The 24,096-nt window shown below is 42.3% G+C and overlaps 2 protein-coding genes and 1 long non-coding RNA gene across 3 annotated transcripts in view; 1 reads left to right on the forward strand and 2 right to left on the reverse strand.

Moving 5' to 3' along the window:
* Window positions 1–13,336, reverse strand: part of spen (spen family transcriptional repressor) — a 65,923-nt gene extending 52,587 nt beyond the window's left edge. The window contains exons 1-3 of the mRNA XM_088333011.1: window positions 13,297–13,336; window positions 12,000–12,076; window positions 2,295–2,592 (exon numbers count right to left, since the gene is read on the reverse strand). Of these exons, the coding sequence (XP_088189137.1) occupies window positions 2,295–2,377 (83 nt within the window). The 5' untranslated portion in view covers window positions 2,378–2,592; window positions 12,000–12,076; window positions 13,297–13,336. The remainder of the gene's footprint in view (window positions 1–2,294; window positions 2,593–11,999; window positions 12,077–13,296) is intronic.
* The window catches only part of LOC148370487 (uncharacterized), a 39,922-nt gene extending 18,128 nt beyond the window's left edge, over window positions 1–21,794 (forward strand). Inside the window, exon 3 of the long non-coding RNA XR_015850148.1 lies at window positions 21,697–21,794. This is a non-coding gene — a long non-coding RNA (uncharacterized LOC148370487). The remainder of the gene's footprint in view (window positions 1–21,696) is intronic.
* Window positions 13,195–22,511, reverse strand: tmem82 (transmembrane protein 82). Its single transcript, XM_088333012.1, has 6 exons — window positions 22,421–22,511; window positions 21,910–21,982; window positions 21,672–21,840; window positions 20,468–20,888; window positions 13,420–13,607; window positions 13,195–13,350 (listed from the first exon to the last, which is right to left on the reverse strand). Exons 1-6 carry the CDS (start codon window positions 22,509–22,511, stop codon window positions 13,345–13,347), a joined length of 948 nt encoding a protein of 315 aa, XP_088189138.1. The 3' UTR covers window positions 13,195–13,344.
* Between the last annotated feature and the right edge of the window lie 1,585 nt (window positions 22,512–24,096).

The raw sequence follows: 24,096 nt of genomic DNA on the forward strand, positions 1-24,096 counted from the left end.
CTTTAGGTCAAGCTCATATAAGATGTTGGTCTGCTAATGATTTGTGTCACAGCATCATGAAAATGCTCATATGCAATTGGCTGAGCTCCCTCACACAATGCTTTATTTCCATTATCTTTGTATAAACAGAATTCTTGGGTAAAATACTCAAATGTGTTTATCAAGACTTGCAGTAATGGTAAATGGAGAAGCAAGAACACAATAAAACGGAATCAAAACTTGAGATTATAAATATAAAGGAAGGACGCACAAATATATTTGCCAAAAGCAAGGAGTTTGGCAGTAACCAATTGACAATCTGGACTATCAATATGAATAAGGAAGCGATTAAAACCGCAACATTTTCTGAGGCAATGAAAATCCTTGCAAATGGACGTTTTAAAATTAGTTTTATTGTGAATCCACCATCTCCTTCCCCATCTGCATCCACCCATTCACTCCACTCCACCAGCTCAAATAATTTTTCCTTTACATGTACATTTATTTATAAGGTTAATTATTCTACATACACATATGAATAGTACCTACTATATAATACATTGTTAGTAATATTTTGTATGGAAAAAAAAAACAAGAAGGCTTTGTATGTATATATTAATTTCATTGTTTTTATCTGGTGTAACAAATTAGCTAATTACTATAGGATTCTATCTTTCGCCATACAGGAATTTCACTTTACTATCCCACCTCAGAACAGATTATTGTCGTATCAGGGGATCTGCAATGGTGGTTTCCAGTAATGAATGCAGAATGTGATGTCGGGGGCACCAAATTGAGCTGTGACACAATCAAACCAAGACTATTAAAATTGAATATGAGCCAAGTCTTGTGTGAACGGAAAGAGGAAATACTTATTTGATCATGTCTACATGATTTCAAAGCTCACACCACATTAGTGGATATGCAAGTCCCCCCACGCTCAGCTTCCGACGCCATTTTCTCCAACAGATTTCTCATACCCGTTTTCCCTCATCCAATCATATCCCTCACCACCACACTTTACCTGAACGCATCACTCAGACTTGAACCTCTGCAGCTGCAGCGGGAGGCAGCTTCCTCCTGCGCCATTGAAACAACCAGCACGACACACACCACTGAGGACAATTTCGCAAACGCACGATCGCAAAAAAAAAAAATCAAAAGAAAATGGCATATTTATTACCAGCTGGGAGCAAACGTTGTACAATTTTCGCATGGATGCCGACGCCTACCAATGACAAACGCCAGACGCAGTCTGGCGTTGTGCTGGAGGTGTCAGGGGCTCGGGGGTGCTACCGAACCAGCTGCGATTTCCTTGACAGCTTCGAGGTCGAACTCGCTACGATATGTATACTGTATTTATACATGCATTTTGAAGAAAGAAACCGAAAATGACAAGTGCAATAACACAGAACGTGATTGTGAAGTGCAGCGTTTCTCACTGCTCAGTGCAATCAAATCCAGCATGCAAAAGCAATTACATTAAATTGCAACTGCGCGACGTCTGTTGTATGTCACTGCATTGAATAACTATTTCCAGGTTGTGCAGCAGCAAGTGCACCACAAGGAAGTTGTTTTTACGGCGTTTGACAGTTGGATCTACACGAAAAAAATGGTGAAAGTGATAATGGGAGGCAAGGAAGGAAACGAAACAATCGGATTCCTGTACCTGTCAACCACAGCCTATTGCTCCCCTGATCTTGAAAAAACACAGGCGGGCACTTATTTTTTAAAGCAAGACAGACTATGTGGAATAAAAACAAAGATTATTTGTGTATCAAATTTATTTACCAAATAAGTGAAGATTGAGCATAACATTTGCTCAGGTACCGCGACAATATTATCAATCTACGATGACGTTGTAGTCTGCTACCAGTGACCGAGACGATGCAGATTGGAGCCAAAACGGGCAAGAAGAGATCGGTCAAACAAAATGAATTTTACCGTACAAACACAATATACACATTGATATGAACACGTATAAAATACAGGTAGGAGAACGAAATGCAATTTGAATTAAAACAAAAAAAATCCACATGCAATAACAGAGAACATGATTGAGACTCGCAGCGTTTTCTTTCTCAGTGTTCAAAGCAATCACATCCACCATGCAAAAAAAAAAAAAAAACAACAACAACAACATATAAATAAATTAAAACATCGCGATGTCTGCTAATTATTACTGCACTGGATGACTATTTCCAGGTTGTCTTTGCAGCAGCAAGTGCACCACAATGAAGTTGCTTTTACGGCATTTCTGACAGTTGGATGGTGGAGGAGCAAGAAGGTAAAAAAAACCTTGGGGTTCTACTCACCGCTTAAAATGCTCGATGATTTTCTCCTCACGAACATTTTCGGGTAAATTTCCCACCCATAGATGCCTGGTTTCCCGCACCATGCTGCGTGCTGCTGCCGCCGCTGCACGACCATGCAGATCTCTTTTGCTATGTCAATAAACAGGAGAAGAGATGTCCTATGTCAATGAGTCCTCGTTGAGTCCCGATGTGGAGCATTTGGCTTGCTGTCCTTCGCCTTGCGCGCTCTTTTGACACCGCACTGTTTAAATCGTGCACGCCGTGACGAGGAGGAGGTGCGTCTTTGGCACTACGCGACCTTTGGATGGCGAGAAAATGGAATAAAATAAGCATGGGGCTTCCTAAAAAGAAGCGGTGCTTGATATGGGTTGCAATGATAGGCGCTTCGTGCAGGTGTGGCTTTATGTGTGCGCGCGAGAGCCTGCGTGAGGGAGAGAGTGAGCGCGCGTGTGTGTGAACAATTTCCACCGCTCTACTCCCGACCGATGAGATCACACGCGAGTGCGCATGCGTAGGAATATCTTGCACTCCCTTTAAAAAGAATGCAGTGGTATTAGCTTTATTGTTATTGATTAAAACAGGGCTTGCGAGTCGTATATGGATCATTTCATGAACACATATGGCTCGGAAATAGAATTGTGGATATACAAATTTATTCCACAGCGTTCCGACACAAACGCGTGCAGAGTCAAGATGAGTGCTTATACTGTATTGCCGACGTAACGATTATGGTTCGGTCCAGTATATAGAGAGCACAGCACCAACTGCAATTTACAGTCAAAGTGTCACGCTAACAGACCCAGTTTTGGCTACACTTCACAAAGGAATCTTTTAAATAGAAACTCATTAGTCAATGAATGTTCACTGTTGAGACATATTATTATGAAAACCCACAGAACAAGCTGTAAATATATAAAACGACAGCCAAGCACCATAGTTGGGTAGGGTTACTTTAACTTGATTACTTTCAATTACTTTTGGATTACTCCAATAACAAATATGCCAATAAAAGACCAAAGAAACTAAATAGGAATAAAATTACTAAATTTTGTGCAGGCTTGGGGAGTAACGGAATACATGGAACGGCAAAAATGATTTTGGCTGGCTGTTTGGATTTATTTTCATTTTGTTTCTGTCGCATTTTATGTTAGTTTTGCCGGAGATCAAAGAGATCAAAGCCAGGAGAGAAAGCTTACCACGTGTTGTGAGTCATAACTTTATCCATATGTAGTTTCTTTTGTCTTTTATTGGTATTGGAGTAATCCAAAAGTACTTGAAAGTAATCAAGTTAAAGTAACCCTACCCAACCCTGCCAGGCACACAAAGCATTTCGATTGGGGGAGCAATAGGGGTGGGCGGAGCTGTGCACACAATGCCGTATTCACTAAAGGATTGATATGCCAGTACCTTTGTTTTCAGTATTTTGTGAACTCTGCTTGCGCCTTGTATGGAAACCATTATTACTGAAAAAAAAATCAAGGTCAGAATGAGCCGTAACAATCTTAAGTAATTGCAGGAGGGAAAGAAGTTCAAAGTGGTATAATTGTTTATAATCGTATAAATCATGTAACGTCACACAGTAAAATAAAATGCGCTGAAAATTTTGATTTTGTCTGGAAAGTGGGTTTGGCAGTTTTGCTGAATTTTGTCTTAAAACATATGGCATGGCTCTCTCAAAATAAAAATAATAATTGCTATTATGGCTCTTGGGTCAAAAAGGATTAAACCAATGTTTTTCAAGCAGGGTCCCAGGGCACACTAGTATGCTGTTTACCTTGTCTAGAGAGTCACAAAAAAGTTCAAAATTTTATATATGCAAAAAAACTTTGCCATTGTTCGGGATGTTTGCTTTCTTCCATTGATCAGACAAGAATACTTTATTTTACAACGCCTACCAAACATGCCAAAGTTTTTATATTAAAAAGCAGTGGAGTTTTATCATGCATCTCATTTTTACGCGAAAAACTGGAATTGGCACAGTTTTTCCAAAACAGGAACAAAAAAATGCAATTCCTGGAGCATAAAAACTCAAAAAAAAGCAGCCGTACCAGCCTTGAGTCAAGATTTTTTATTGTTTACATTTAAAATAGCGGTAGATTTATTATAAGAAAAATGGTTGGCATTTTTAGGAGAAAAATAGGTAGTCGGACGTGTAAAGCGATAGTGATGGTATGTTACATAAAAACAGCAGATAAAATCAAATGATTTTAAATAGACATAACAGTTTACAAAGTGACATTTTTTCATCAAGGTTAAAACCAGCAGTTATTATTTTATAGTAAAATGCAACATACATGCCAACCGTTTGACATTAAAATTTAGTTGATCTGTCGCACACACTAGTTTTACATAGGAGACATAATCCGTCTCCAGAATATTCAAAACAAAATTCTACATGTACTTGTTTAAAAGCAGAGGAGGCTTACTGTACTCTTACTAAAACTGAAATCTAATGCAATCGTTGGAGGGTTTTTTTTAAGCACAAAAATTGCTTGAAAATACAGCAGCCGTAGACTATAATACTAGTCTAGTCCTGAGAGAAGTTTTCTTTTGTTGTTGTTTAATTTTGAAAAAGCCGTAGATTTAAAAAAAGAAACGTTAAGCGTTTTTGAGGGGCGAAAAGCGGTAGTGTCTGCAAGTATGCAGAGACTACCTTGTTTATAACAAGAGTAGAAGTGAAACTCCAGGATAAACAGTGCGCCACCATTAACCATTTACTTTTCACTATTCTCACAATTCACTTTTTTGATTGCACTGCATTATTACAACTTAGGCCAGCTACTTTGTAAATACTATCGACTATCTTGACATTCTTTTATTTTGTTCTTATTTTTTTAAGTCTTACGTGTTCATCCTGAAATGCTACGTAAAACTTTTTTTGCAAAAAAATGTTCACTAAGTTAGTGACAATAAAGATAAATTCAATATTCAATTTTATTTAGTGCCCCAACCAATAAAACATTAGTTAATTAAAAAAATATTGATTTACACAAAAACACTAAATATCATATCAAAGTATTTGGGGCAAATATCCATTTTGTAGGTCATAAAATATGCATTTTACACCCTAGAAGGAAATGGTATTACTGTCAGCCATCTTGCTGCCACTGGTACCTGGAAGACCAAAAACCTTGCCAAAGGCTGGAAAAATGGTGCATTGGGTTACTTTGAGTCTCGATAAGTTGTATTCCTTTGTCATCGTCTCTGTGCTTTTTACTAACCTTTCTATGTTGCATAAAAAGATACAGCAACATTTAGAGGGCAAATATAATACTGTATCCCTTTAAGACAACTTTTATTAGCGCAATCATTAGAATATTGTGTTCAACTGTCCAAAAAAGAGGAAGAAATAACTGTCCAATTTTTGTCTTTGTTTGTACTTTGTAACACTCGTTTCCAGTTGTGCTATGTATATATATATATATATATATATATATATATATATATATATATATATATATATATATATATATATATATATTTATTTATTTATTTATGATGTGTTTCTTTAGTGCAGTGGTTAACAGATATTGCCTAACACGCGAAAGGTCTCCAGTTCCAGATCGAGTGAAAACATTTGTTGGCCTGGTTAGGGATGGGTGCCAACAGACTGTACTTACCCAAGACACACCACAAGTGGTTAAGGTATAAATAAGATCAAACACATATTTGTGATACCTACGATATCCCAACAATGCTTTCCATAAAGACGAGGGCACTTTGTTTGCAAATTAACATTCTATTGGACGACCACTGACCATACCCATAAAAGATGTATTATCAGCCCCCGATGTTTCCGGTGATTCGGTCACATGATTTGTCATGGTGTTTGCAAACGTGCACGAAAAGTCTTCCTCCTCTTCCCCAACGATGACATAGGAACTTCGTCTTTTTTTTTTAGAAATAATAATGCTTTGAATCATTAGATTAGGGCAGCACGGCGGCGCGGTGGTTAGCGCGTGTGCGGCACAGTTCTGAGGTCATGGGTTCAAATCCAGCTACCAACCTTCCTGCGCAGGGTTTGCATGTTCTCCCATGCTCGCGTGGGTTTCCCCCGGACACTCCGGTTTCCTCCCACATTCCAAAAACATGCATGTCAGGTTAATTGGCCGGTCCAAATTGTCCCTAGGTGTGAATGAGCGAGCGGATTGTCCGTCCCTGTGTGCCCTGCGACTGGCTGGCAACCAGTTCAGAGTGTCCCCTGCCCGCAGATGGCTGGGATGGGCTCCAGGACCCCTCCGACCCTACTGGATCATTAGATTATCTTTATGTATATCTTCCTCTTCTCATCACAATGCATGTACACTGCATATGGGCTGCCTAAATGCTGCCTTAAGGCATCATACAATGGACACGAGAAACAAAACAAGGCCAAGTGTGTTGACAAAGATATGATAAAATTGATTCCTACCATCTGGTGGTGATTTATCATACTTAAATCATTCACAGAGCCTTCATACTTAGTGAGTGATGTACTCCTCGGCTCGAATAACTGAAGCGTGTGTTGAGTATTTTAGATGAGTGGCTCATGAACTGAGTCAAACTGTGTGGTGATGACGTAAGCGGTGACGTTTAAAATCTCACGAAGTGGGTGTACCACGTGACTGTTTTAGAAAATGATTTGCTAGCTTCGCGTGTGGTTCAAAATAAGTGGCAAAGAAAAGCCCCGGAGTTGAAAGTCTCCTATAGTACAGTTAATCACAGAAATATGCACATCTAATTCTTTACTGACTTGGTATCACACATCAAAGCACCCATGCTTCATCTGTACCATGTGAAATATTTTTGTATAAGCAGGTGAAACTCTCTGCCAAAAACAAACTGCTTGAGGCAAATAACTTTGGAGAAAAAATATTGTTTTTGAATAAAAAAGAAAAGGCCCTTTATTCTACCTCCTTATTTCACGTTTTCACTTGTTGCATAAGCACAAAGTTACAGAAAAAAATCATGATCCACTCTTACTCTGTTACTTTCTTAATACACTCTTCAAACATTTTTTCAGAGCACACTTTACACGTGTTATGCTTCTGAAGACGACAAATGTATACGTTGTAGTACTGAATGAGTTAATGATTTGTCAATGTTGTGGTGCTGTGTCCAAATAAAAAGCTGCAATGTGTAGAAGGGTATAGAAGCGGGAGATACTGTTTAGCCATTCATAATGTATAACACAATGCAGGATCCAAATGAAGAAACGAGAGTGAAAAAATAACCGCGTTATAGCGAGGGATGGGTGCATTCAATCCAACAATGGTGTTACTATTTTAAGCCTCGGTATCAAGGCAAGACAGACAAGAACCGACCTCCATCATCTGCGCGTGCGCGATATTGACCAATCACAAACGAGGAGAATTCTCCCTTGTGCGGAAAAGACGACCACTATTCAAGTCCGACATTTTGATCACTTTCGTCAATCGACGCTGCATGCGTGGACTTGTGGCCCTCTTGTCATTTAAATCCTATATAAGAAAACCCGTGGAGTACAATTTCCAACAAAGTGATTATTTTACTTGGATTTTCACAGGAGCGTCAAGCGTGTCCGTGTCGACTTTCCACGGAATGGCGGAGCTCAAATAAAAGTCCCATGGAAATAATGCAGTGAAATAGCTGTGTTAGGACAGTAACGTGGAATTGATGTACTGTAAAAAGGATTGTTTGCAAGGCGATAAGGACTCATGCGGACAGAGAGCAATATTGAGTCATTTTAAAAAGCTTGCCTTAAAACAGTGAAGTCTTTGTTTAACGCCACTTTGTGTGATGTAAAAAAAATGTCGCTATCAATTACGCCACTCCCCCCCTCCCCTGTCAGTAATAAAAACGTAAATTAAATGTTATCGTGTGGCAGTTGCAAGAAATCACGCTTTTTTTCCTCTCCCAAGATTTTCATCTTGCCCCAAATTTTCAAAGTCTTTTATTTAGTAGCAGTGTTTCAGAATGCATTTAAAATGGCGACCTTGAGAGGTCCATTTGGTTTTTAATAATAAAAAAAACTAGTACTGGGTACATCCATATACGTCATATGAGGTGTATAATTACCCAAGTTCATAAGGTTTGTTAAATATTGAGGCCATCTTCTCCCAACTCTATCAGTGTGGATGGGTGTTTGTGTGTTTGATGTGTTTTGGGTTGTCTGGTGGGGAGGGAAGTGGGGATTTTATTGTCTTGTAAGCTGAATGCTTATATACAGCACTTTGTGTGGTTATTTTTTCCCTGAAAATTGCTTTACAAAAATATTTAAATATCGTATTTTCAAATTGACCATATAAAAATATAGTATTTAGTGGTAATAATGATTCAATTTATTTGGTCCCCTTTGGGCAACTTTATTCAAAGACCAGCCCGGGGGCTACTTACGGCCCGCGATTACATTATGACTGGCCCGCGGTCCCTGTCATAAAATTAATATGTGGCCCACCAATAATCTTGCCTGCAGTAAAAATGTATCATTTGTAAACAAAAATAAAGATATCACAATTTCTCCAGGTGATTGGAGTGGCCCCTTGGCCACCTTGCCCATGGCTTTCTGTGAGAGTTTAAGTCCACCTTGTTTCTGACAAGGTGATTGTAAATCAAAAAAGGAAAGTCAACTGTGAGGGCCCCGCTTCCAGGACAAGGGAAAATTGGAATATTTTTTTCACCAAAATCCGAAACAAATGTGGCTGTTTTCAAAGAATATAATATGAAGAGGCATTGGAAGATGCTACATGCTAACACAAGCTAACTGGAAACGAACGCCGTGAAAATGTGAAGCAACTGGAAGCTGTTTTAACAGTACGGCAGTGCTTTAGCTGCCAGTCCAATGAAAGTGCTACATAGGCAACTTATGAGGTCGCCACGCAGATACAGAAACAAAAAAAACGAAAAAAAATATATATACTATTAGATACACTTCTAATCAGTGCTAACTTTGCAGTCGCTCAAAAAGTGACTGCAGCCTTCAACCAGGAGAAGATGTCATCAGGTGGTGTCTAACCGTCGCTGGGCGTTTCAACCCTAAACCACAACGCCCTTGAGTTGGTGGGCTGGCAGTGATGGCTAGTTACTGCCCATCTTCTCCTGGTCCCCAGCTAAACTTCTCTCTCCTTCTCTAGAGACAACAAGAGGCTCACTCCACGGCTTCCCCCACCCTATGACCAACTGCCTTCCTCTCCCTTCCACTTATTCCCAGAGCTGTTAATGTGTCCCAGACAGACTGTGCTGGGAAGCCCCTGCACCCGACCTCCACCGGGAATAGCTAGGTCTGCCATTGCTTGTCCCTGCACTGTTGGACCAGTTCTTGATATTTGGCGTTTTTCCTTTCATGGGCTTCGCTGCATCCCTCTTCCCACGGTACAGTTGGCTCAATCAGGATGATCTTTTGTGTCTCTTCTGACCAAATCACGATGTTTGGCCTAAGAGAAGTTTGGACTAACTGGGGAAAGTGTAATTTCCTTCCATACTCATACTTTTGTTGCTCATCACTATCCTCAGAGCACCCAAAACCTTGCTTTGTTGATTTACTATGTGCAATACATCGCACTCCATTCCACCAACTGCAGCCAGATCACAACCCAATTACCTAAACTTCTTCCAGCACCTCTCCATTCAACCTTATTTCCAACGCCATGCCCACTCCATCGCGTAAACACGTATTCACCTTACTCTTCCCAACATTCACACATAACTTACGCCCATCACACACTCTTACAAACTCCATTACCAATCTTCTCAATGTTTCCTCAGAATCAGCCACAAGCGCTGTCATTTGCAAACAACAACTGACTTACCTGCCACACCATTCCACTGTTATCCATCATCTCTACACCTCTGCCAAATACTCTTGCATTCACCTCTCATCACACCATCCATGCACACATTAACAGCCATGGTGACATCACACCCCCCTGTCTCACACCAGTCAACACAGGGAACTACTCACTTGTCTCACTCACTACTCCTACACATGCTCTGCTTTTCACATAAAAACTAAAAACTTCAATGCTTCCAACAACTTTCCACCCATTCCATGATTTCTAAGTGGGAGAAATGGCAAAATCGCAGGGTGTTCAAATACCTATTTCCTTCACTGTAAATTATATATATATATATATATATATATATAAGTCCATCCATCCATTATCTACACAGCTTATCCTCAGAAGGGTCACGGCTGTGCTGGAGCCCATCCCAGCTATCTTCGGGCAGTGGGCAGGGGACACCCTGAAATGGTTGCCAGCCAGTCGCAGGGCACACAGAGACAACTCACTTGATCTGTGCTTGGACAATTTGGATCAGACAATTAACCTTACATAAATGTTTCTATGAAAAAAAAAATAATTTGTAAAATTTGACTTATATTCGATGTACCGTGTTTTCCGCACTATGAGGCGCTCCTAAAAGCCTTTATTTTTTTCAAAAGCTGACCATGCGCCTTATAATACAGTGCGCCTTATATATGAATCAATATTTAGTCGCAAAGTCTTGCAACTAAAGCAAGCAGCCGCCGACTAGATTTTCCCCCGAAGGCGAAGTCATCCGCGGTGTATGCTGGGATTTATATACCGGCGTTTCATTTGCTAACCAATGTGTCAATCATCATTTGAATCAGTCACTATTGGCTAAAGTTATTCAAAGGTAAAGGGGGCGGATCCTTTTTGTCATTTACAGGCTCGCATAGGCTAAAGGGGCGAAACAAAGCCTGCAATTGGCCGAAAAAGATGAATGTGAATCACATGTTGGGTTGCACTACGGCATAGAGAAAACATTTTTTACTATTTTGTATTTGTAAATATTTTACTCTCCTGGATTTACTACACTCACGGTTGTAAGAAGACCATTTTCCTCCGAAGGCGAAGTAGTCCGCGGTGTATGCTGGGATTTATATACCGGCGTTTCATTTCCTAACCAATGTATCAATCATCATTTGAATCAGTCACTATTGGCTAGTTATTCAGAGGTAAAGGGGGCGGATCCTTTTTATCATTTACAGGCTCGCATAGGTTGAAGGGGCGAAACAAAGCCTGCAATTGGCCGAAAAAGATGAATGTGAATCACATGTCTGGTTGCACTACGGCATAGAGAAACTATATTTACTATTCTGTATTTGTAAATATTTTACTCTCCTGGATTTACTACACTCACGGTTGTAAGAAGACCATGGTTACGTATCATTGATGAACGTGAAGGCTGCAAGAGAGCTTAGGTGAGCTATGCGGATTTATATTTTCCCGGTATCTTGTTTTAGAATGATCTTGATGTTTCTGTGATGAGTCTATTTTTAAACTAAATTAAATTCAAAGTGTTTATTGTCATATGCACAGTAAAGAACCCCGTTTCCCCGCAAAATAAAATTCTTACTTTGCTGTCCACACAATTGCCAGCAAAAAATAAAATTGAAACTAAGAAATGTTTGTTTGGTGACATTGTACGGACACCGCATCCGCACGTGTCCACGACACATATTTGCTTCTTTGCAAGCTTTTGGAATGTTAAGGGGGTAATAAGTTTGACTGAACTATCTGACTGTTTTGTCGACGTTCCCATTATAGCGCCTTATGATCCGGTGCGCCTTATGTATGGAAAATATAGGACCAAAAACAATTTTTGGGGGGTGCGCCCTATAACCCGGTGCGCCTTATAGTGCGGAAAATACATTACTTGTTAACCTCTGCTATTGTTAAATTTGATACCAAGCGCCAGATACAGCAAGGAAATGGCTACTCCTACCTGTGAAAGTCATTGAAGTCCATTCAAAGTACGCATATCCAAGTAAAACAGTAATGTGCCACAAGATTGTCGACAACCTGTAACATAGTCCATAGAAGAGAATTTGGGTGGTTATTTGAACAAATAAGCCCTTAACCAATTATATGAAAGAGGCAACTTTATAATTTTTTTTAAACTCTATCCTTTTTCAAACACAACATATGTTTTTAGAAAATTCTATCAGGAAAACCGAGGATAAACCTTTTTTGTTAATCTGAAGGATTGGCCACACACTATGTTACGTTAATTCTTTTCACCGTTTTTTTTATAGTTTGCAGATTTTAAACAAGACACACACTCTCGGATTTAAGGAATTTGCTTTACTCATCATCTGCCAAAAAAAACTTGAATAGAAGAAAAACACAACAACGATATGAAAATAAAGAAAGATAGCAGTTGAGATCTTGGCTGGCAACCTTCGGATAAAATACAAGCCTACTTGGCCTAATTTTTACTGTCGATAGAACTTACAGCAACTGGGCGTTCTTATTATTAATTTGAATTCTCAAGAAGACAAACCAATCAATACATAGAACCACGAGATGGACTTTGGTCTTGGTTCGATGATGGTGAAGGCCGATTCTGGTGTCCTCTGCGGTAGTGTGGCAGTCCTCAAGTCTTTAGGCCCTGTCTGGACCAGAATCATTGCAGGTGGTTAACACTGTGGCTGCCTTCAGGGTCCTTTATTTGTCTGGAGGGGCACTTTGAGATAGCTGGTGGGTCCCACCGTCTTGGCCGCTAGCGCGATCTGTGCTTGGACGTTGGTGAAGTCAGGTGTTCTTGCTCCCCACTCACAGGACTTGCTCAGAACCTTTTTGATTACTTGCTGGACAGGACTTGGTCCTTTGCTCCTGGCTCATCTCTTGCCATTTCAGAACTTTATTTTATTGCTTGCTAAGCTGCAACCTCTGGCACCTTTGCTGGCCTCAACGGAACTGTATTTCGGAAGTCTGGAATCACCCTTTGCACGGCTGGCCAGGCTCCTGGGGACTGGTTGTCAAGGCAACCCAAGACGTTCCTTTGTATTACAAATGCTAGATGACACTAAACCACTTGTTCACGCCCAGTGCCACATCAGACCACTTTGGAATATTGAATTAGAGTTACCTTGTTTATCATGGAGTTACCATACAATGCATATTTTTGATAGTGTTTCATAATTTTTTTGATATTACAAAACATAATGCTGACTCAAAGTTGAATGTCCTACAAACGTATTACAACTTTGAAGTTATCACAGTGTTGATGTTTGATGAACCTTTGGTAACTGATTCAACAGCATTTCTCATTTCGCCCCTGTCCTCCTTTATTGCTGGAAACACATATTCACAGATTTAATATATTTTACATACTGGACTCTTTGAAGCAAAATATTACTGACCTGCAAAAGCGTTACATCGAGTAGATCTGTGGCGGAGATCAGACAGCTTGTCTCACCCAGGAGACATATGAGAATGTGAAGGACATCGGCCCAGCGTCCGACAGTTAGCATCAGGACCATCAAGGCACCAAGACGCACAATCGCCAAGCTCAGGAGTTCTTGGCTTGCTGGGAGATCATGCCGTTCGTCTACGAAAGGATGATGTCATGTTTATTAGGAAATCTTAACCCAATTTTTTTTTCACGAAAATGATCAAACATGCATTTTCAGCTGAAAGAAAAAAATAAAACCGAGACAAGCTCAGAAGTGGATGTTGTGATGACATCTCGTATAAGGGAAAGATAGCCATGCAAAGTTGGCTTTTCACTCGGAGGCAAGTCTCTGTATCATGCGGCCAAAAATGGATCTCTGACATCTATAGCTGTCATTGGTAATGAAATACAGTGGAACCTCGGTTCTCGACCATAATCCGTTCCAGAACCCTGTTCAAAAACCGATTTGGTCGATCACAGAAAATCGTTTTTGCCATTAAAAGTAATGTAAAATCATTTTAATCCGTTTCACCACCCTGAACGCTTACCATGATTGTAAACATGAAGCTAACCCAGGCTAATCGTACGTTCGCGTTAGCGTAATCTTTCGTACGGAAGATTACGCTAACATGAACATGTACGACTAAAAAAATCAGGTCGTTTACACGTCATTTAGCACCCGGGTCTCCACAAAAAGTGGTGAGCGGTTAAAGGATAAAGAAAATAATTATGAATAGGATTTCTTACCTTTGTGGTGGTCTGCAGAAGCCATGCTCTATTCCCTCGAAAGAAGGGAAACCCGTACACCTTCTTCATTTTGCTATTATTTCTTTCTTAAATGCAATAGTTGTACGCACTACTTCTTTTTTCACCTGTAGCAACTTTGCTGCTTGCACCGACCTTCTTCGGAGGCATAATTAGGGGCTAAAACACTCCGTAAGTATATGTAAAGCGAAAGCAAAAAGAAGTGCGCGCGCACGTCATAACAGTTCTTCACGAGGGGTGGGGGCAATCTACACCCGTACGCCGCTCAGCATCGCACCCTAGCATACCGGCGTTCGAACTCCGATTTTTTGAGCGAAAAGCGAAGCAAGCAAGAATTTCTTGAAATATTTGGTCGAGAACCGATTTGTTCGAACTGAGAGGTGTTCGAAAACCGAGGTTCCACTGTATTTAATTATGTCTGTATGTTAGTTTAATTCACTTATTTAATCATTTTAGTAGAGAGGTGAAAATGATTTCTTGCTTTAATAGTTACCATATTTTCAAGCCTACAAGGCATTCCTATAAAACCAAAATAGGCCAGAAATTTGAAAGTTCACCTTACATACCGGAAAATACGATGAATAAAATTGAAAATGCATTGTTACAATTGAACGATACTGCAGTAGGTATCTGTTATGCCTTTTTTAAACATACAAAGTTGTCTTCCTGTGCCATTTTGTGGTTAACATTTTACTCTTCTGTGAACTGGAGGAAACAAAACAGAAGAGCGAAACTTCAACGGCAGCTTAGATGCCAACTTTCCAACACTTATTGCAAATCCTCTTCGGTTGTTGCTTCGGACAATAAAGGTCCGTTGCTGTTTCTTTGATTCCCACATCCCCTAGTGTTGATCTGTTTTTTGTAACCTTGACTATTTAATAAAAAGAGGAGGCTTAGGGGAGGGCGAGAGGGACGGGGAATGGAATTTTCTTATCTGAAGGCTTCTACCCCTGTTTCTCCTTGCAAGTTCGAAATCCAGTGATGTCTTCTGTCTTATTTGTGAGTAATAAAGCACTTTTTCAACCACTGTGCCACTGAGATATTGTCAGGTGTGCCGTGGGAAATTATACAATTTGTGTTACCTCTCTGGCAGGGAAGGAGCCCGAGTTGGTGCGTGAGGTTGAGAAATTCCGACTAGATATAGTCGGACTCACCTCTACGCACGGCTTGGGCTCTGGTACCAGTCCTCTCGAGAGGGGTTGGACTCTCTTCCACTCTGGAGTTGCCCGTGGTGAGAGGCGCAGAGCCGGTGTGGGCATATTAGTTGCTCCACGGCTCGGCGCCTGTACGTTGGGGTTCACCCCGGTAGACGAGAGGGTAGCCTCCCTCTGCCTTCGGGTGGGGGGACGGGTCCTGACTGTTGTTTGTGCTTATGCACCAAATAGCAGTTCGGAGTACCCACCCTTCTTGGGGTCCTTAGAGGGTGTGCTTGAGAGTGCGCCCCCTGGGGACTCCCTCGTACTGCTGGGAGACTTCAACGCTCACGTGGGCAATGACAGTGAGACCTGGAGGGGCGTGATTGGGAAGAACGGCCCCCCTGACCTGAACCCGAGTGGTGTTTCGTTATTGGACTTCTGTGCTCGTCACGGTCTGTCCATAATGGACACCATGTTCAGACATAAGGGTGTCCATATGTGCACTTGGCACCAGGACACCCTAGGCCGTAGTTCGATGATCGACTTTGTCATCGTTTCGTCGGACCTGCGGCCGCATGTTCTGGACACTCGGGTAAAGAGAGGGGCGGAGCTGTCAACTGATCACCACCTGGTGGTGGGTTGGCTTCGATGGTGGGGGAAGATGCCGGCCCGACCCGGCAGACCCAAGCGTGTTGTGAGGGTCTGTTGGAAACGGCTGGCAGAATCTCCTGTCAGAAGAAGTTTCAATTCGCACCTCCGGCAGAACTTCGCCCATGTCCCGAGGGAGGTGGGGGACATTGAGTCCGAGTGGACCATGTTCCGCGCCTCCATTGTCGAGGCAGCTGATCGGAGCTGTGGCCGTAAGGTAGTCGGTGCCTGCCGCGGCGGCAACCCTCAGACCCGTTGGTGGTCACCGGCGGTGAGGGATGCCGTCAAGCTGAAGAAGGAGTCTTATCGGGCCTTCCTGGCCTGTGGGACTCTGGAAGCAGCTGGCAGGTATCGGCTGGCCAAGCGGAATGCGGCTTTGGCGGTTGCCGAGGCAAAAACTCGGGCATGGGAGGAGTTTGGCGAGGCCATGGAAGCCGACTTCCGAACGGCTTCGAGGAAATTCTGGTCCACCATCCGACGTCTTAGGGGGGGGAAGCGGTGTGCCATCGACACTGTGTATAGTGCCGATGGGGCGCTGCTGACCTCGACCCGGGACGTTGTGAATCGGTGGGCGGAGTACTTCGAAGACCTCCTCAATTCCACCGGCACGTCTTCCTCTGGGGAAGCAGAGCCTGAGGACTCTGGGTTGGGCTCTCGTATCACTGGGGTTGAAGTCAACGAGGTTGTCAAAAAACTCCTCGGTGGCAGGGCCCCGGGGGTGAATGAGATCCGCCCGGACTTCATTAAAGCTCTGGATGTTGTGGGCGTGTCATGCTTGACGCGCCTCTGCAACATCGCGTGGACATCGGGGACAGTGCCTCTGGACTGGCAGACTGGGGTGGTGGTTCCCGTCTTTAAGAAGGGGGACCGGAGAGTGTGTTCCAACTACAGGGGAATCACACTTCTCAGCCTCCCTGGTAAGGTCTATTCAGGGGTACTAGAGAGGAGGGTCCGCCAGGAAGTCGAATCTCGGATTCAGGAGGAACAGTGTGGTTTTCGTCCTGGCCGTGGAACACTGGACCAGCTCTATACACTCTTCAGGGTCTTTGAGGGTGCATGGGAGTTTGCCTGTCCGGTCTACATGTGTTTTGTAGACTTGGAGAAGGCATTCGACCGTGTTCCTCGGGAGGCCCTTTGGGGGGTGCTTCGGGAGTATGGGGTACCGCACAGTCTTATCCGGGCTGTGCGGTCCCTGTATGCCCGGTGCCAGAGTCTGGTCCGCATTGCCGGCACTAAGTCGGATTCGTTCCCGGTGAGGGTTGGGCTCCGCCAGGGCTGCCCTTTGTCACCGATTCTGTTCATAACTTCTATGGACAGAATTTCTAGGCGCAGCCTTGGCGGGGATGGAGTCCGGTTTGGGGGCCTCAGCATTGCGTCACTGCTTTTTGCAGATGACGTGGTGCTGTTGGCTTCCTCAGGCCGTGATCTTCAGCTCTCGCTGGAGCGATTCGCAGCCGAGTGTGAAGCGGCCGGGATGGGGATCAGCACCTCCAAGTCCGAGGCCATGGTTCTCAGTCGGAAAAGGGTGGTATGCTCCCTCCGGGTCGGGGAGGAGGTCTTGCCCCAAGTGGAGGAGTTCAAGTATCTTGGGGTCTTGTTCACGAGTGAGGGTAGGATGGAGCGGGAGATCGACAGACGGGTCGGTGCAGCGTCTGCCGTCATTCGGACCCTGTACCGGTCCGTCGTGGTGAAGAGGGAGCTGAGCCGAAAGGCAAAGCTCTCGATCTACCGGTCGATTTTCGTTCCTACCCTCACCTATGGTCATGAACTTTGTGTCATGACCGAAAGAACTCGATCCCGGATACAAGTGGCTGAAATGAGTTTCCTCCGCAGGGTGGCTGGGTTCTCCCTTAGAGAGGTGAGAAGCTCAGTGATCCGGGAGGGACTCGGTGTAGAGCCACTGCTCCTCCGCGTTGAGAGGAGCCAGTTGAGGTGGCTCGGGCATCTAATAAGGATGCCTCCTGGACGCCTCCCTCGGGAGGTGTTCCGGGCATGTCCCACCGGCAAGAGGCCCCGGGGGCGGCCCAGGACACGTTGGAGAGACTATGTCTCTCGGCTGGCTTGGGAACGCCTCGGGGTCCCGTCGGATGAGCTGGAGGAGGTGGCTGGGGATAGGGACGTCTGGGCTTCCCTTTTAACGCTGCTGCCCCCGCGACCCGACCTCGGATAAGCGGAAGACAATGGATGGATGGATGGATGGATGGATTTGGAACGGCCAATAATGTTGAACCGGTGGTGTTACTGTTAGTTTCACTGCCGATTTTAAATGCGGATCCGAGTGCATAATTTGATCGCCGGCAAGCTATTTTTGCTTTGTGCTTGTTCATTTTAGCATGATCGATCAATGCCACACAACCTCGCGTACCATAATTGATCAGATCGACACAGTATAGACACTTTGCTTTCCCTGGAACATCACACTTTGCGATGAACTGGCTCAAAGTTTCTGTAACTTCCTCGATCTTTGCGCCGATTTTAACGTTTACTGTGACAGTCTTCTCCAGCCATGACCACTTAAATTTATTCTTGATTCCTTTATCAATCTCGGAGACAAAAGCCTTGTCTTCTTTTCTTAGTGTTTTCATATTTACTTTTTCAAACACTCATTTCACCGTTTTGAAAAGACCGGAAGGAGCGCCATGTTTGAGAAAGCCAATGCTCTGAACAAAAGCTCCGCTGATTGGTTATCAGCGAACCTATCGACCAATGGTAGGAGTCGATCTATTTGTTAGCTAAACCACGTTGTGTGTTATAGATCTAATGCGCTGCGCTTCTTTTTGCCGATTTTTCTCGCGATCTCTAACTGCTAACTTGGGGTGATGAAACAGTCACGTATCATACCTCACCCCCCAAAAATATTTTCTCATGGAATTTAGACGATTTACGGGAATGACCTTTGGGGTTCAAAAACAGCGGAAATCCGCGGATCCGCGGAAAATTCTGATCCCTGCTTACCAGAGAAAAAACGGCACCGACTCCGTTATGCTTAATTTGTTGAAAAACCTCTCCAACAGTGCTATGGTCCCAAGTAAGCGTAAATGCTATCTTCAAATGTAACTCTTCATTTCAAAACAAAAACGTTTACATTAAGAAACAAGCAACTTTCATGAGAAACACTGGCAAATGTAAACCAAAGAGCCCTTCAAGCTTGTTACCACGCCGCTGAACTTGAGGCTAAGTTAAAAAAGTCCCACACTGTGGCAGAGCAATTAATTGACCCCTTAGCACGTGATGTCACGTTGCATTCCAAACAAATTTATGTTATGTAGGTAAAAGTCACGTCAAAGACACTAAATGTACTGTAGCTAACAATAAGTAAGCTACAGTAGTAACTGAGAGTGTCTGATGTCTGCTGTAGATAAACGCATTGGCCTATTCAAAATACCATGAATGATAAACAACTCGAGAAGCTTTCGGTTGCAGTCCATTTGAGATTTTATGGCATCCTGGATAAAACATATCAGCATACACAGCTAACGTTACTGTCTTACCTTTGCCAATTAATTTCAATGGGCTAGGGTTAGAGACATAAACGAGCTGCTATTATTGTGATTAACCAGCAATCCAAAACGGTAATTTTACTCATATCACATGTTTTGAAACTGTTATGTGCTCTACGATGAAGCTTATTACGCTGAAACAAACTGTCAGATTCTCAAAGGATCAGACAGGAGATGAATGTTCAGAAGATAAAGCGTCACTTCGCCAAAATAAATATTTTCAACATGCTCAAAAGTGATTTCTATACAAGGTGTAAATGCTCCATGCTTTACTGTTATAGTACATTAGGCATAAATTTAGATACAATTTTAGTTACGCTTACACAAGGGGAGACATTTTACGCAGGGGTGCATTTTTCAGCACAACCTTCGTAAGAACAAGTATGCATCCAGACTTTTATAATCTTTTAGTTGAGCACCGGTGTATGCAGTTACTCTATTGACAATATATTAGTATATATGGTGGGGACTAAAGTCGGGCAGACTGGAGGATTTGGTTGCATGTGTGAACACGTCAGGATGGAGAAGGTATAGGTTGGTAGCTAGCCTTGCTAATGCTAGCCTCAGTTTTTCCAAACAACGCTCTTTGTGCTTTCCGACAAAGTGAGCCACCTCATCTGACAGTTGCATATATTGGTTGACTAGTCATTGCCAATGGTGTTGAATAGTATAGCTGTTTTTGTTGTCATTGTCGACTGTTTACTGGCCTCGTTACTACTGTCCGTCATGATGTCGTCACATGGTTAGGTCACGTGTGTGCAAAGCGTCAATACTCCCTGCCTGCAAAGCCATTCTAAATTAGATGCTCAGACCTGAGAAATAGCCAAAGTCCCTCAGATAGCACATTTTTTTTTCAGCTTGTGGTGTTCAGCGGGATTTTTAAAAATAAAATAAATGTGCCTTGGCTCCAAAAAGGTTGCGAAACACTTTACTAGGAGGGGAAATTTAACATAAGGGAACCTCTTACCTTGCATGTAGACCACCAGTAAAGTGTAACAGATAGTTAGGGGCGCCCAAAACGTAAATCCCTCTGTTGCCGACAGGAAATGTTGATTGATGATGGCCACAGCTGCCATTACAGCCACTGCAAAGACGACCAGGAGCATCCCGCATATTGCAGGAACGAGTCGAGGGCCTCGGCCGTACGTCAGCAAACCGATGCAAATGCCGCAGTAGCGTTGTGAGCTGTGCAGTTTGTACAGAGCGGCCACATGCCGCCGCAAGCAAGCAGCCCACCTCGCCAGCCAGTAACTGAACATTGCAACCAGAAGACAAGATAGCAAGCGACGAGGAGCCTTTTCATGAAGGAATTGCAGTGTGCAGCTGAGGGCGCATCCCAGCGAGAACTGGCTTTGAACGATGAGATGATGGAGAGCTTTCAGCGATTCCTGCATAACAATTGCACAAAAATCCTGAATTTCACAACTATAACAAATATTGATGTTTTGCTTAAAAACAAATGGCTCTAGACCATTGGGGGGCTGGGGGTGCTGTCTGGGGGACTATCTTGTCGTGGGCCACTGTTGGTTAAAATTGTTTTACATTGAGCTAGGAGGAAATAAAAATGTCTGATTAATGTATTTTATATTTTGCCAATACAGTTTTGAGTCCACCTCCGAGTAGATTAACAAAACAAAACAAAATGAAGATTCTGGAGAGGAAAAATCCCATCCACAGCATTGTAAAAGACTCATTACCAATTATTGTGAATGTTTGATTTCTGTTATCGCTGCCAAAGGTGGCCCAGCTCACCATTAGGTTCAGGAGGCAATTAATTTTCAACATAGGGGCAGATAGGTTTTTATTTTTTTGTGCCTTAATGAATTGAATCAACATTTAAAAACGTTTTGGAATTCCCATGGTTGGTCTCTGTGTGATATTAAAATTAGTTCAATGATGTGAAACCTTTGTGAGTGATAAACATGCGAAAAACACCAAAGTCATTGCCACATTGGAGAGGCTGAGTACAAGGCCTTCCCAATCCCAAAACACCAGACTAGAAATATAATAATAGAGATATTTTTCGCCAACATTTGTTCATAGAGTGGAGAAGATGAAAACAAAAATAATAAGAATTATAATAATCATGACTCTTGTGACTAATATTGTTGTTATTAAGATCACATTTTTCTATCAAGCGGAAACTGCAAATCAATGCAACTATTTCTTACCGGTCCCCTGTTAACCCATCCACAGACCGCCTGAAGACAAAACTCGAGCACCACTATGGAGGCCACACAAGAACCTACAGCAGCCAGAACCCCGGCCATGAAACCAAAGCCGAGCATCCCGAGTCCATGTTTTACTCTCCTCCGCCTGGATGCATCTTCGGTATTCGAACTATGGGTTGAAGGAAGAGAGTTTAATACCAAGAAAATAAATATAGAATTGCATGAAAGATGGCTTTACCTTTCCTCCTCGACATACACACGTACTCTGAGAAGGGAGACCATCACGGAGATCCCACATGCACCAACAAATCCTGTAGGTTGTGGTTCATTCCTGTTATTCAGTGCCATTTGAGTCCCAGTGACATAAAATGGTATATTTTGTGAACAAATGGGTTTTCATGTATACTTAACTGTCCTCTACCATAGGACAGTGTGATATGTATGCAGGATGAATTAATTTTGAATAAATTACTCTGATTATAGTACAAGTACACTAAAATGCTACGTCCCCAGTCATGTTTGATTGGCTTCTGTTACACACATAATTGAGAAAAATCTTGTAAATTAATGTTTTTTTATAACTTCTGTAATGCCTTCAAGATAATATTCCCCACCTAATTTCAGTTGTTAGTGCATTTTTCCCGTTTAAAACCTATAAAATATGTAATGCACCCACTAGTAAGAAAGACACTTTTCCAATTATATGATCTTCTTTTGCACCGCCAACCAAAAACTTGATGGAGTCTCACCTTGAAGCAAACGGCAGAGCAGATCAACGTTCAGAGCCCAACATTCCATCAAGTAAGATGTCGGCAGCAACGCCGTAATGAATGAAATCATAGCTCTTAAGTTCTGATTGATTTGAACAGAAGCTTTAGTAAATATTTCTATGTATATTTGCGAGTGTAATGAATGTTATTCATTACTGGCAGTTTAGCATTGAGTTTTTCCCGACGTGAAGCGTGCTCCAAAGGTCGGCCATTTGGCTCTCAGAAGATAAGAGCCGCAAACACAGAAATAGGTGACATGAAATCTGACCGATAAGGGACGTAATGACGGCATCAAATGTGAGTCTATTCGACTTTGTCATGTTGGCCCATTCTTGGTTTGAAATGAGTTTCCAGGCATTTACTCCGGCCTGTCCCGGTTATAGTTCCTGGGAAACCATCTAGATTGGAAGCATTGTGTTCCTTCGCAATTTCCTGGTTCATCTTCAGGGTCCTTGGTGCATCTTCGATTTTTATTCTATTAATAGGTTCCAAGAATAAATACATACTTGGTAGAATTAAGGCTTCACTTTAGAGGAACTTTCATTCTGAAACCAATCGGAAAACTGGCTTCTGTTTCCTGGGTGATGATTTGAGTGTTTAGATTCAGATTCAGATTCAGATCTACTTTATTGTCATTCTAGTACACGTGTATACAGAACGAAATGTCGATACATCTGACCCGCACAGTTTCCTTGAATGTACAGATATAAATAAAATGTTGTATTGAGTTGGAGTATTGAGTACTAATAATATACTAAATAATAAATAATAATACTAAAGATCACTAGTTCCAAAGAACCCCATGGGCAAAAACATGCCATCTCTCAAAAGAGAGAGAGAGAGAGAGAGAGAGAGAGAGAGAGAGAGAGAGAGAGAGAGAGAGAGAGAGAGAGAGAGAGAGAGACTCATCTCATCATTAGCTGCACCGCTTATCCTCAGTAGGGTCCCGGGGGTGCTGGAGCCAATCCCAGCAATCAAAAAAAAAAAAATAAAAAAAATAAAAAAAATATATATATATATATATATATATATATATATATATTAATGCTATACTTGTTGTAGTCTTAGGTTGTATACGCTATATTTGTGTTGCGCATCGTACCTTTAGGTTATATACGCTATACTTGTGTTGCTTCGTCATACTGTTAGGTTGTATGTGCTATACTTGTGTTAAATGTCATACTCTTAGGTTGTATGTGTTATATTTAGGTCATATACGCAATATTTGTGTAACACATTACACAAGTATACGCTATTCTTGTGTTGAGCGTCGTACTGTTGTACGGTTGTATACGCTGTACTTATGGTACAAATGTACTGTTAGTTCGTATACGCCCTACTTGTGTTACACGTTATACTCTTAGGTTGTAAACGCTATACTTGTGTTGCGCATCATACTGTTAGGTCGTATACACGACTTTATGTGCCAAACTCTAGGGCGGCGCCATTGTACACAGCACCACTGGAAGTGATGTTCTTCACTTTTGATTTTTTGTAAAAAAAAAGCCGGACAATTTGAATTGCACGTTGGTATGGTCATGCCAGTAAAATGGGAACACGGTTGTTCTACTTTGACTGGAGGTGACAAACCCTCACCAGATACACTGCGTGCAATAAAGGAAAATATTTCAATCTGGCCGAGTGTTACATACAGT

This window comes from Urocampus carinirostris, chromosome 3, assembly GCF_059441175.1.
Source record: "Urocampus carinirostris isolate Australia breed hairy pipefish chromosome 3, RoL_Ucar_1.0, whole genome shotgun sequence".
Taxonomy (NCBI): Eukaryota; Metazoa; Chordata; class Actinopteri; order Syngnathiformes; family Syngnathidae; genus Urocampus; species Urocampus carinirostris.